Source organism: Sapajus apella, unplaced genomic scaffold (genome assembly GCF_009761245.1).
Source record: "Sapajus apella isolate SASKATOON/1434 unplaced genomic scaffold, GSC_monkey_1.0 scaffold23, whole genome shotgun sequence".
In the NCBI taxonomy this organism is placed as follows: Eukaryota; Metazoa; Chordata; class Mammalia; order Primates; family Cebidae; genus Sapajus; species Sapajus apella.
In genome coordinates this window covers 24,437,996-24,450,389 of record NW_022436963.1, presented here as the reverse complement: position 1 = coordinate 24,450,389, position 12,394 = coordinate 24,437,996, and the positions used below count along the sequence as shown (strand labels likewise).

General features: G+C 41.8%; 1 protein-coding gene across 4 annotated transcripts in view; it reads left to right on the top strand.

Moving 5' to 3' along the window:
* PDZRN3 (PDZ domain containing ring finger 3) overlaps nucleotides 1-12,394 on the top strand; it is a 235,955-nt gene that overhangs the window by 214,568 nt on the left and 8,993 nt on the right. For all 4 annotated transcript variants that reach the window (XM_032290489.1, XM_032290491.1, XM_032290492.1 and 1 more), the window contains 2 exons: nucleotides 292-539; nucleotides 3,372-3,459. In XM_032290489.1, coding sequence (XP_032146380.1) covers nucleotides 292-539; nucleotides 3,372-3,459 — 336 coding nt within the window. The remainder of the gene's footprint in view (nucleotides 1-291; nucleotides 540-3,371; nucleotides 3,460-12,394) is intronic.

Below are 12,394 nucleotides of genomic sequence, written 5' to 3'. Positions count from 1 at the left end.
TTCACAGACAAGATTAACACGTGATGAAATTGTTAAAGACATTCCAGGGGGAAGCCAAGCCTTCCTGCTGTGAGATTTATTATTTCATGCCAGATCTGAATACCTCCAAACTCACTCTCTTTCCACCAGGCATTCTTTGAGAAACCTAAACATAGAGAACTAACGTTCTCTGACACCACCACATGCTTCTTTCTTTTAGCTGCTTACACATGAAAGCAGCCAATCCATGTATCCATCCTTCCATTTTCTGCTTAACTCTAACCTTGTCCCACCCTAAATATTTTTTCACAGGTCAACGGCAAAGACTTATCCAGAGCAACTCATGACCAGGCTGTGGAAGCTTTCAAGACAGCCAAGGAGCCCATAGTGGTACAGGTGTTGAGAAGAACACCAAGGACCAAAATGTTCACACCTCCATCAGAGTCGCAGCTGGTAGACACAGGAACACAAACCGACATCACCTTTGAACACATCATGGCCCTCACGAAGATGTCCTCTCCCAGCCCGCCCGTGCTGGGTCCCTATCTCTTGCCGGAGGAGTAAGTAACATAATCTTGAACCCCTAATGCATTAGGTAAAGAAGTATTTTGAAGTTGGTTTTTTTCCCTTCCATGTGGCGAAAAAAATTAATGCACCCTATAATTTTCCTCCAAGTTGTCCATGTTTAACTTTACTGTTTATAGAGGCAATAAATCGAATCCTGCTCAAAACCACTCTGACATATTAATTACTTTATTATAAGCCTGGAGCAGACTTAGGCAAATTATATCCTAAGAACAAAATTACTTACAAATGTTGTAAAAGTTGTTTCAGAATAAAATTTAATCACCCCAAATGGTAATTTGAAGATCCTGTAGTTATTACTAGAAGGAATGCTGATCATTCTTTTAAATAGACAACAAAGTAAGTTGTGTGTATCAAGAGAGCCCTGGAGGTGGTGCCTTCTGCTTTCTTGGGTCTCATTTCAAGCCTGGATCCATGTAATAAGCCCGCACATGCCTCATCTAAGTACTGCATCAACCAATTAAATAACAGCTGCAACTCGGCACGCCACATGGATTTCTTTACACACACCTCTTCTCTAACCTTATTTCTGCCAGTGACAAAGAGTCATTCAGAGCCTTCAAGTCAGACAAACTGGATGCTCACACTGATTTCTAGCTGTGGAACTTGGGTAACTTGTTTGATGGGGTTGTATTTTTCCTTTATTAAAATGGAGATAACACTATCAGTCTCTTATGATCGTTGAAGGATTGAATGAAACAATATGTGGGAAGTTCTCACGGGGCATATGGTAAGCACTCAGTAAATGATAGTAGCGATCACTGTTAATTTAGTGGCCGGTGTAAAATATTCAGGAAAAAATGAAGAGCAAGACACTTTCTGTGATAGACTGCTGGCCTCCAAGGTGTCCAGTCTGACATAACGTTTAACATAGCTTTTCGTGTGTGACTTTGCACATCTAAGGACACAAGCTCTCCAGCTGATGTTAGGGTCGCCCCTGTGTTTTCCCACATCAGCTCCATCTCAGATCAGATTGCTGGCTTGATCATTATTTACTTCAAAGGGCATTTTCACCTCTTACAAGAAAATCCACTGGATAATACCTGTTAGATTCCTATTAGTAACTTAGTAGCTAGAGTGAGCACATGGTTCCTGTGGTTTTTGTCAAGTTCTGGATGAAGGCTTGCCTTTCATTCCATGGTTTTAGTGGCTAGTTACCATTGGAACCCAGGGATAATTCCCTAAACATGACAAAGTAGGTTTGGTGGCAGCTGGTAGTGTAAAGACAGAGGACAGGGCATCCGTCTCACATTCACTCACAGTGTGTGTATGTGCAAAGAACTATTATCTCCTTTATTTCTCATGACTGTCCCTTTATACAGACGAGGAACTGCAAACTCTCCAGGTTCCACTGAGCTGATGGAAAGCCTGGTCAGGTGGACGCTGACTCCCAGCTCTGAACCACAATATCGTATAGTGGCCCATTCGATCCTCTAGAACAAATGGCTGATTCACTGAGTATGATTATCCAAACCATTTATCTGACATTATAGACCAAAGTGCCTCACATTATTGATGAGGCCTTTAAAGCTACTTCTGATTCTCAAATGTTGTTGACCTGTCAGAGTGACGGGCCTTTTAGAAGCCAAATCTGTAATTTCCTCTTAAGTCTGGTTAACATGACATGACTTATCCCCTGGGGGTGACTTGAGAAATGTCAGAAGAGTCCAGAGGTCAGGCCTCTTCAGGTTCTGGCTGCAAGGTCAGGCAACAGCAAGAGCGTGCGTTGGGACTGAATGGGGAATGTTAAGTTGATGCCTGAAAGCCCAGACCTTCCAACAGTATCCTCAGTACTAAAAGCCCTTTAACTGCACGCAGTATATTTGCCTGATGAGTCCAGAAAATCGAAAGCCAGCTCTTGTTTGATTGGCCACTCATGTCTGATCTGTTGTTTCAAAACTAAGTGCTTGGGAGGGAAGACCAGAGCCCATTGATTGCTGTGCTGACCTTTGAGAATGTGAAGGTTTGGGTCCCCCGCCAACAATCAGAGGCTGAAGCTTTACATCTGGCACTGTGGACCATTAAGCTCCTTTCAAAGCTGCTGATGAAGCATATTATGATTCCCACTGCCTTTGCTCCTTGAGGTTCCATTAATGACGTTTCCAAAGACGTCTTGAGTTCTGTGAATTATGTTTTGCGTATGTTGTCCTAGGGAAACACAAGCTTAAAGTCTCCTATCAGAATGAGTGTGTGTGTACACATTATATGTAAACATATACACACATATGCACTTATGCCTACATGTTTGTATGTACATTTCAATCACGTAAATGCATGCTGCATTGTGATATCAAACATGTTTATTATTGTGGGTAACATTCAAAAAGACATTGCCCTAAGTAACAGCAGAGCAGTTTGTCTCAGCCTTTTGAATTGATCTCAGAGGCCAGCACGTATCTTAGACTGTTGCCTGAGCTCGAGCCTAGTTCTCTACAAGGACAAAATCTAACAATGAAGCAATAAGCAGTAAAATATGATCCTGTCTCCTGCGTAAAGATGGAGTTAGAAATTAGTCATGTTGAATCACGTAACTGGCAGGCTCCAGGATGGGCTCTGCAAACAACAAAGCGCATCAGACTGGCACCTTGCATTTCAAGTCCTTCCGGAGGAAATGGACTTAAAGGCAAATGGTAAAATTAGGATGATGGAGGTTCTGACTGTGTGAGAGCCCCATCCAGAGGAAAGTGAGCCATGAAAGGGCCCACACCCCGGGAATTGCTACTGTGCCACTGGCCTGACAATGGGCGTAAGGGAAACAGATACTGACAGTGGAAGCAGGGCTTTAAAGATGTTGCATCTCTTTTCAGGCATCCCTCAGCCCATGAATACTATGATCCAAATGACTACATTGGAGACATCCATCAGGAGATGGACAGGGAGGAGCTGGAGCTGGAGGTAGGAAGAACGTCCTTGCCTCATTTTAGGAGTCATTATTAAGAACACAGAATGCCTAATAAGTTCTCTATAAGCATAAATTAGTTTATGGATGCCGATGGAAAATAACAAAAGCAGAACCACTTTTACTCATGCCCTTTGAAAGGCCCAACTAAGGTTTTCTTCCCTCCCTGGAAACAGAGCTTAATAATCAAGTCCCAAAAGCAGAAATGTAAGTTTTGTTTTTATTTGAATCACTTAAAAGATAGGACAGTAAATCTTGTTGTCAACCTTTGAATCCACATAATGCATACATTCTTGTATTCTTGCAACTGACATAAGTCTCCTCACCTTCCTCCCTTTTATGTCATCAACACTGTTTACTCAAAGGCAGATGGCTCAAGAGTAGATAGATAAATTACTTAAGTGAATGCTAGCCCCCTTCCCCCTGCCAAAAAAAAAGGATCTGTCTACTGCTTCATTTGCTTCAAGTTTTCTAACACTGATATAGAAGAAATTAAACAAATCCGTAACTCCTCTTAAGTGTTATTTAAGGCCAGGCAGGAGAAAAGATTCAAGATGCTACATAGTGTCAAATCTCTGTTAAGGTTTAAAATATTTAGAGGATACCAGGTTACCAACAGAGTTCCACTTCCTATTTTCCTTTTAATAAGGGTGGTAGAAAATACAGAAAACACTAACTTGCATAGTATATTTATATTTTGGGGAAAACACTTTTATATTTCACTGGGTTTTCAAAAATATATAAGAGCATATTTGAAAGCTAATTTTATGGAATAAGGTAAAAAGACACCTGTTGTTGACAGGTAAGCCCTTGGGCACCATCGAAAGTTCACCCAGGAAAAATCGAACATTTTATCCAATTTCATGGCCAGCTGTTGTGTCATCTGTGCTATCCTGCCAATACTTCTGAAGTTGAATTGTTTAGTGGCAGTAGATTCCGTGCAAGGACAGAAGCAGTCGAATAGTAGAAAACAACCGTGTTCCTCAACTGAAAGTTACCAAGAGTTCTCATTCCAAAACAGAAGTTAAAAATCAGTAAATGTGTGCAAATGACGACTTAACTGACAGTACACTATACCCAGATAGAGTCCAATCAAAGTACTTGTCGCCAGTGGCATGACTAACTCAATGCAAGTTTTAAAGATTTAAAATTTTCCCTAAATGCACCTCGTTTAAACAGGAACGGGCTCTATTCTAACTATAAGCGCTTTACTGTTTCTGCTTGCGGTCAGCCACTTACCAAAGCACTTGTCATTTAATGATTGCTCCAGGAAATGTAGCCTTGTCGTTTGCAAAAATCAGGATTCTGCCTCTCATTTAGTGTCCTATCACCCCAACCTCAGGGCTGTTTGGTGAAGAAGCCATGACTCCTTCGGGACACTTGTTCCTTAATTTGTTAATGTATGTTCCTTCCAAAGGGGGTTCATGATCAAATACATTTGGGAAATGCTAGATTGAAGAAAACTAAACAGATTTCTTGGAGGACTTCTGAGAATCGTGACTATCTAATTCGCATGGGTAAATCCCCTGGAGGAGTGGACAGACTTTCCCCTACCTCTCTGGCCAAGTACCTGTTTATATCTCCCCAGTCTACAGTTCTCTGGAACACTGTTGGAGAAACACTGCTCTCCAAACAGAAGGGCTATTTAATAATCTTTATGGGATGACACTGCTTTTTGATGATGTAATCATGGCTAAGTAGAGCTCCTTTAAAAAGCTGTCAAGTGTCTCAGAAGCTGGAGTTATGAGGTAGTAGAGACTTTGCAGTCTTTGGTATTTAGTTAAACTTGACTTTATAGCAGTGGATTCTTTAGCCCTTTTTTTAGTTTCTAATACCTTTGAGAATCTGACAGAACTTACAGTCCCTCTCTGGAAAAATGCTCCTGTGTATGAGAGCTTGCACGTGGCTTCAGGAGAGTTACTGAGCCCCCACAGTATCTCCCCAATTTGGGCCATTCTGCCTTACAGTTTTTTGTTGTATCTGAGTATCACCAGAACTCTGATGTGCTTTCTATTTCCCTTTAACTCGACTCAACTTATTTAAACTACAGTAATTTTATTTTAAAGGAAACGTTATACCACTGCCTCAAGCAGAAAGTCAGCATCCATTGCCTTAAATAGAAAATCCCATACAATTAAATACAGTGGACACGAGCCAGGGTTATTAAATCCTGGTGCTCAATAAGGGTGCCTGCTGAGGGCTGGGAGCCTGGGGCCACTACATACTGCCTTTTCTCTAAGGAAATTAGCTAGTATTAAAGAAGTGTTAGGACTAGCCCAAACTGAGTCTTTCTCCCCTGAGTATGAAGCATCTGAGAGCATCCTGCCTTTGGCAGGAGGGAGCCATTCAGAAACTGTTCCCTAGAACCCTGTTGTTCAAAGTGTGGTAGGAGGACCAGCAGCCCAGCTGGTCAAAGTAGAGTTCTCAACTGGCAGATGTGGGAACTGCAGAACCTTGGCACCCCAGACCTTCAGAATCAGAATCTGCACTTAAACAAGGTCCCTAGGTACCCTGGTGCCCATTAATGCCAGAGGACCCCTGATCGACAGGCCACAGGCCCAGGTAAAGAAGTCCAAGCTGTCATTTCCTCTTGTTTTCATGAGTCACACCAGCAAGGCTTTGGTGGTGCCTTTCATTCACTGCAGCGTAGAGGTCTGCCCCCAAATCACGAATATGGCCCACACTGTCCATGTAAAGTTATCAGGGCCTAGGAATGACTGAGCCCCTGGTAGACATGTGACACTGTGTTCCTAAGACTGCTTTTCTCTTTTCCTGAATAAAAGCAGAGACAAAGAACCTAGGTATTTAGAAAGCTCGTCTAGTATTAATATTTTAAGCCAGATCTTGGATGCCATCAGACTTTATATTCATGCTTATTTTCAATTCTGTTCATTTTACTGCATATCTCTTACATTAAATATAATGTTTGGTCCTAGAAATGCAAAATCAGGAAGTCACCACTCTGCCTGCCCTTAAGGAGCTCACAAGCCATTCGGACCGCTAGACATTAGCTTTTCATTTCTTCTTAACCAGAATAGAGGCATTCTCCATCTCTAGCCCCTTTGAACGGTTACCATAGAGTACTGTGAGTTGGACATCTTGCTTTAACATTTATTATTTGGTCTTTTGTCCACAGCAACTTAGATGTCACCAGGTCATTTCTGTTACCTAAGCACCTTCTCTTAAAGTGAACCTGGCAGTTTTGGACAGATGTCGTTCTCAGTTCCGTGGTTGTGATGGCTGAGGCCACCTAGGCTAGGAACGTATCAGACGTGCCCTACTGCAGCCACTCACCAGAAAGGTCTGTCCTCTAGAGAATAGTAGCTGTGCCTCCAGCATTACTCTCTTTCACAGGTGTGCTCTGGTCAGTCAGTTGGAGAAGGTTAACTAATAGACCCCACATGCTGAGAAGTGAGTTTTCTAAAGTCGCCCCAGTTTTCATGTGCCTGTCATCCCTGCTTCTACACGAGATTTCTTAGAACAGTTACAGTCTGTCTTCTCGATTCCATCCTGTTGTGTTCTAACTGCTGGGTTCAATTTTAGAAAAAGCAGGCTGTTATTTAAGTAAAGGGGCCAATCTCAACAGACCACTCATCATCTAAATTGAATAGGACTAAAGTCAGCACCTTCCAAAGAACAACTCGTTCCATGGATATTATATATGAGGAAAATATGTATGAGTGTGTTGGGATATTGAAACAAATGCACAAAGAAAAACAGATGTTCTGGCCAGATACAGTGGTTCACACCTGTAATCCCAGCACTTTGGGAGGCTGAGGCAGGCAGAACACAAGGTCAGGAGTTCGAGACCAGCCTGACCAACATGGCAAAACCTCATATCTACTAAAAATGCACAAATTAGCCGGGTGTAGTGGCACATGCCTGTAATCCCAGCTACTTGGGAGATCGAGGCAGGAGAATTGCTTGACACCGAGAGGCAAAGGTTGCAGTGAGCCAAGATCATGCCACTGTACTCCAGCCTGGCTGACAGAATAAGACTCCATCTAAAAAAAAAAAAGGAAAAAGTAAAAACAGATGTTCTCTCTTTTAAAGTACACAAAATGATCATATTTAGGTAAGTGTCAAATCCCTGTTATTATGAGACTGCTTAGAGTTAAAGGGATTACACCCAAGTGTACCCCAGAGTTGAGCAGACAAATAATTACCCATAAATTTTCAGGCACTGAACACCTGCTCTAGATCTTCCTGTAGGCAAATGAGAAAGAAAATACATGCCCAAAGAAGGCTTTTTCTTTTGTCTATTGTTTTAACTTCCCAGGCGATTCATCAGTAGCATCCTATGTAGGCTGTGAAACTGCTGCTCCATGAGACCTGGGCTCTTTTCTAACTCATTTACTATATATTTCTTTTGCCTAGACCATGTCTGGCATATAGTAGGTACCCAGGAAATCCTTGTTACCCTATCTCAAACATAAGGTCCCCGAGAGAAAATGCAGTCTTTAGAGATATTTCTATATCCCACATAGCACCATGACTAGATACAGAAACTGATGGCTGGGCATGGTGGCTCACGCTTGTAATCCCAGCACTTTGGGAGGCCGAGGTGGGTGGATCACAAGGTCAGGAGTTCAAGACCAGCCTGGCCAACATGGTAAAACCCATCTCTACTAAATATACACAAAATAATTACCTGGATGTGGTGGCGGGCGCCTGTAATCCCAGCTACTAGGGAGGCTGAGGCAGGAGAATTGCTTGAACTCAGGAGACGGAGGTTGCAGTGAGCCAAGATTGTGCTACTACACTCCAGCCTGGGCGACAGAGCTAGACTCCGTCTCAAAAAAAGAAAGAAAGAAACTGTTGAGATAAATGTGCACAGCAACCTGGACCAAAAAATTGAAGAGTTATGCTTCAGTCGCCAGTCTTCCTGGGGTGGACAAACCATTGAAATTGGTCTTTGAGATCCCATTTGATTAAAGTAGCTTATGCTGAAACAGAGTTTGAATCAACAAGGTGGAATGGCCCCCTTAATACTCTTAATTGGAATATCGTTTCAATTTAATCTGAAATGTTAGGCTTAGCTGTTCGTTTTTATCAACAGTCCATCTAGACTAGTAGGCAACAAGATACCAGTAACGGGGTAGCTGTAATCCAGATAATGCTACTGCATTATTCATACCAGTTTGATTAATAGTCTACTTTGAAATCTTATCTCCATCAGAGATATCTATTGATAACCTCTATGCTTTCAGCAATATGCTCGATTGTGTAAGACTAGATCAGAGTCACAAAGAAATGTTGAGAATTTACAAACCACCTAATAAGTTTGAGGAATTTTACTTTCCACTGAGCCCAAAAATACTGTGTCTTGTTTTAAAACTACAGAATGGCTGAGTTTTGTGGAAGTTCAATGACTTGCTCAAGGCAGCCTCACTCATTAAAGACAGAGCCAAATTGGTTTTTCATTTGGATCATCCTGCCTTAGACTCTCAAGCTTATTCATTCAATTTCACTGAGCACCTACTGTGCACAGCATTACAGGTCTAGACACTGCTTTCATTGCACAATTCATTATTCAGCTACTATTGCCTTACAGTAATCTTCTTTATAAGAAAACAAGGTAAACCATAAATCCATACAGATCCAGAGACAATACCAGCTCTTACATTGTTGTTTTTCAAGAGCTTCTGAAAACCTATTATGGATCACTCTGTGCTTAACTGTCAGCAACCAGATTATTCTCTGTGATGTTGAACCATCCCTTAGAAATTAAATGACCGAGGCTAAGTCGTATCCTGTGCCTTCTAAATGAAGCTTTTCTGGCTTTTGTTTAGAGTTCTTAAGAAGGGCCAGATAAGGCAAGGAAATATTATAGCCCACACCATCCTATCTCACATCAATGTCAAGTAAATACCTAGAGTAAGCTCCAGAATACCCTTTGCTTTGTTATTGCTGGAAATGTGCTTCACCAGCATTTGTTCTTCCAATATCACTCATCCTTTGATAACACAGACCTCTTCTGAGATAGAAAACGGCTCTCACAGTGCTACCCTTGAAGTAGAACACTGCCATTCTTTCATCTGTTTTAAAGATGAAACTGAGAACATGGCTGACCCCATGATGGTTTGTCCTGAGAGGATTTGTGATGGGAGTCAAAGGCTAAACGCAGTGTTGGGCTTTACACCATTCTGCTATTTTGAGGGAGTGTGTTCTAAAAGGAACACTAACTGGAACAGAACTACTAATGGACCCTCTTCTCTCCCATGCAAAAATGTCAAACAGCATTCATGGAGAATAGATTACTAATTTTCTAAACATGTGAAGTTAGCAGCAGCATATAAAAAAGTGTATACGGAAGGAAGCATAAGTGGTTCTTGATTCAGATGAAAATATCTTAAAGCAATAAGTGTTTTTAATACCTTCTGTTCTAGCCTGAAACTTTGTTCTATGCAAGTTTTCTCTCTGACTAGAAAAAGTCATAGGTTCGTTGAAGGAATTGACAGATTCAGAAAGAAAACAGAAAAAGTAATCATGATTAACCACGTGAGCTAATGTCAACAACTCTATAGTTTAATAGTCCTCCAAATCTCCGTCAATCAAAATATGGACAAAAGGTAGAACAGAAATGCATTTCAGGTTAGGTTTTATCAAACTTGTATTCTAAAGCCTTGTGATATCAGCCCACCTACATGTTTGGTAGTACAACAAATAAATCTAGTTGTTTTCTACATAACAGAGCATCACTATCACATTCTTTAGTGGCCTTTTTCCTACTTGAATTCTCCTCGTACCTTATGCCTCTCAAATGGAACACTCAGATCTAGAAATGTATTACAGAGCTGTGATTGTCAGATTGTGCTGAAAAGCCACAAGGACCAGGTTGGCTGGTTTATTTACTTTTCTGTCTGTCTCTGACCAATACGTGTTCCTACTGTGTGTGACTGTGTAACTTGCCCCATCAGCGGGGCACATTCACCAACACCTGAACTGGTCTATGCCTTGTACAGTAAGACAAGTCTGTTAATCATGCTCTTGGTTACAGTGACAATGTTTAGCTGCTATAGAGGTTTCTGAACACTTTCCCTCAACTTCTGTGTTCACGTCGTCATGACCAGGAAGCATGTTTTGAGTAACAGCAGCAGAATAATGTCCAGTCGAACTATAATATCTTTGTACTTCCTTGAGAGATAATCACCTTGGCGGCCAGCCATTCAGAAAAAGCTGCAAATTGAATTATCAACATTTCTCATCCTACAATCTTTCCACTGCTCTCTCTGCTTGGGTTGCACGTGGACCTGTTCCAGCAAGATGTGGCTCCTGCAGGGATAGCACGGGGCTAAGTGGCAGCATATGAACTGCATCTGTGCAGTTGGACCTAAACAGTCATGGTATTTTGTTGATTTACACTGACCTCGAGGAAATGTCAAAACTGAAAAAGTGGTCCCTCTTCTGCATACTCAAATGAAGCACTAAGAGAGACAGGGGGATGTGTATGAAACATAAGAGGATGATGTATGACTAGTGTATTTGTGGTATGCACATTGGTTATTCATAAGTATTTAGGCTTGCTGTCACGGTTAAATATGACCCTTAAACCTGTGCTTAGCGTATATCTCAAAAATGAAGAAATCTCCACCTAACTCCATTATCAGAAATTTATGGGGTTTCATTTAATGAGAATTTACCATATTGCTAGAGCTATAATTAAGAAGCTATTGATTTAATTAACATATCAGTGTTCAGAAAATAATCTTATTAAGTGGGTCACTGAAATATACCCACTCTGCCACAAACAACTTCTTGTGACTTGAGGCAAGTAACCACACCTACGTGTAATGATTATACCACCAGTGTCTGTGGACTTTCTGCAGGCCAGTTAATGTGCTAAGAGCTCTGTGTGCCTCATATTGGTGATTCTGGGAGGCAAGGTGACAGGTACTAGTGAGGACACAGAGCCTTAGGTATAATAAGATCAAGCTGCTAGAAAGAGGGAGAGTTGGGATCTGAACATCTGTGTTCATAGTTCCAACTCTTCCCCACCACATTATACCCCATATATCAGCAGGAGAAACTACTGAAAGTCATTAAGGTCATGGCAGTCATCACTTAAAACCTTTTCATGAGTTCCCATGATGCTGAAATAAAATCTTAGTTGCTCATCCTGGCCACCCTCAGCCCACTTCTCTCTTCTTGCACACAGGGCTCTGGCCATGCTGGCCCAGGGCCTTTGCACCTGCAGTTCCTCCACATGGGAAGTGTTCATGGTGCCAGGCACCCTGCCTTTCATATGGGGCAGAGTTCAAGAAGTATCTGCCATATAACTGCCTTGAGCTTCTCCACACAGATAGCTGCATCCTCCCTCCCCTCCAAAAAGACCCTCAAGAGAGGCAACTTGGAAACAGTCCCCAGATAAAAGTGGCGTGAAGACCCCGTATCAGAGCCCCTCCATTCTCCTGCTTGATAGCAAGTAACACTAAAAATTAGACCAAAGGATCTGCCAGAGAACTTACCACGTGGCCCTTCAAATAGGCCTGCAGCTTAGTGCTACAAAAACTTGCACAAGTCATTGGCAAAGTGGGTGAGGAGTGACTTAGGCTGGTTACACTGAAAGCCCCAGGATGTCCAACAGTTTCCAAAGTTCTGACTTCATTCTGAAGCGCAGACCAATTGGCAGATACAATAGCATGTGTCCCGAATTTGGGCTCACTTTGCTTTTATCTTATTTAATTTGCAGTAATAGCGGCTGAAACTAATTTCTCAACTGTAAATATCACAGCTGTTGTGGAGAACATTAGTTGCACACTATCACGTTACCCTCCTTTCTTGGATCTATTTATGTGTAATCTGTTTGCAAGCTCTATGACTGAATATTAAGGGAACGCAATGTGAAATAATCTAACCAAACACATTGGAAACATTTGTACTGAAATGGCTGGGTGGTTTGGGGTATGGAAATATTCTTGTCTGTGGCAG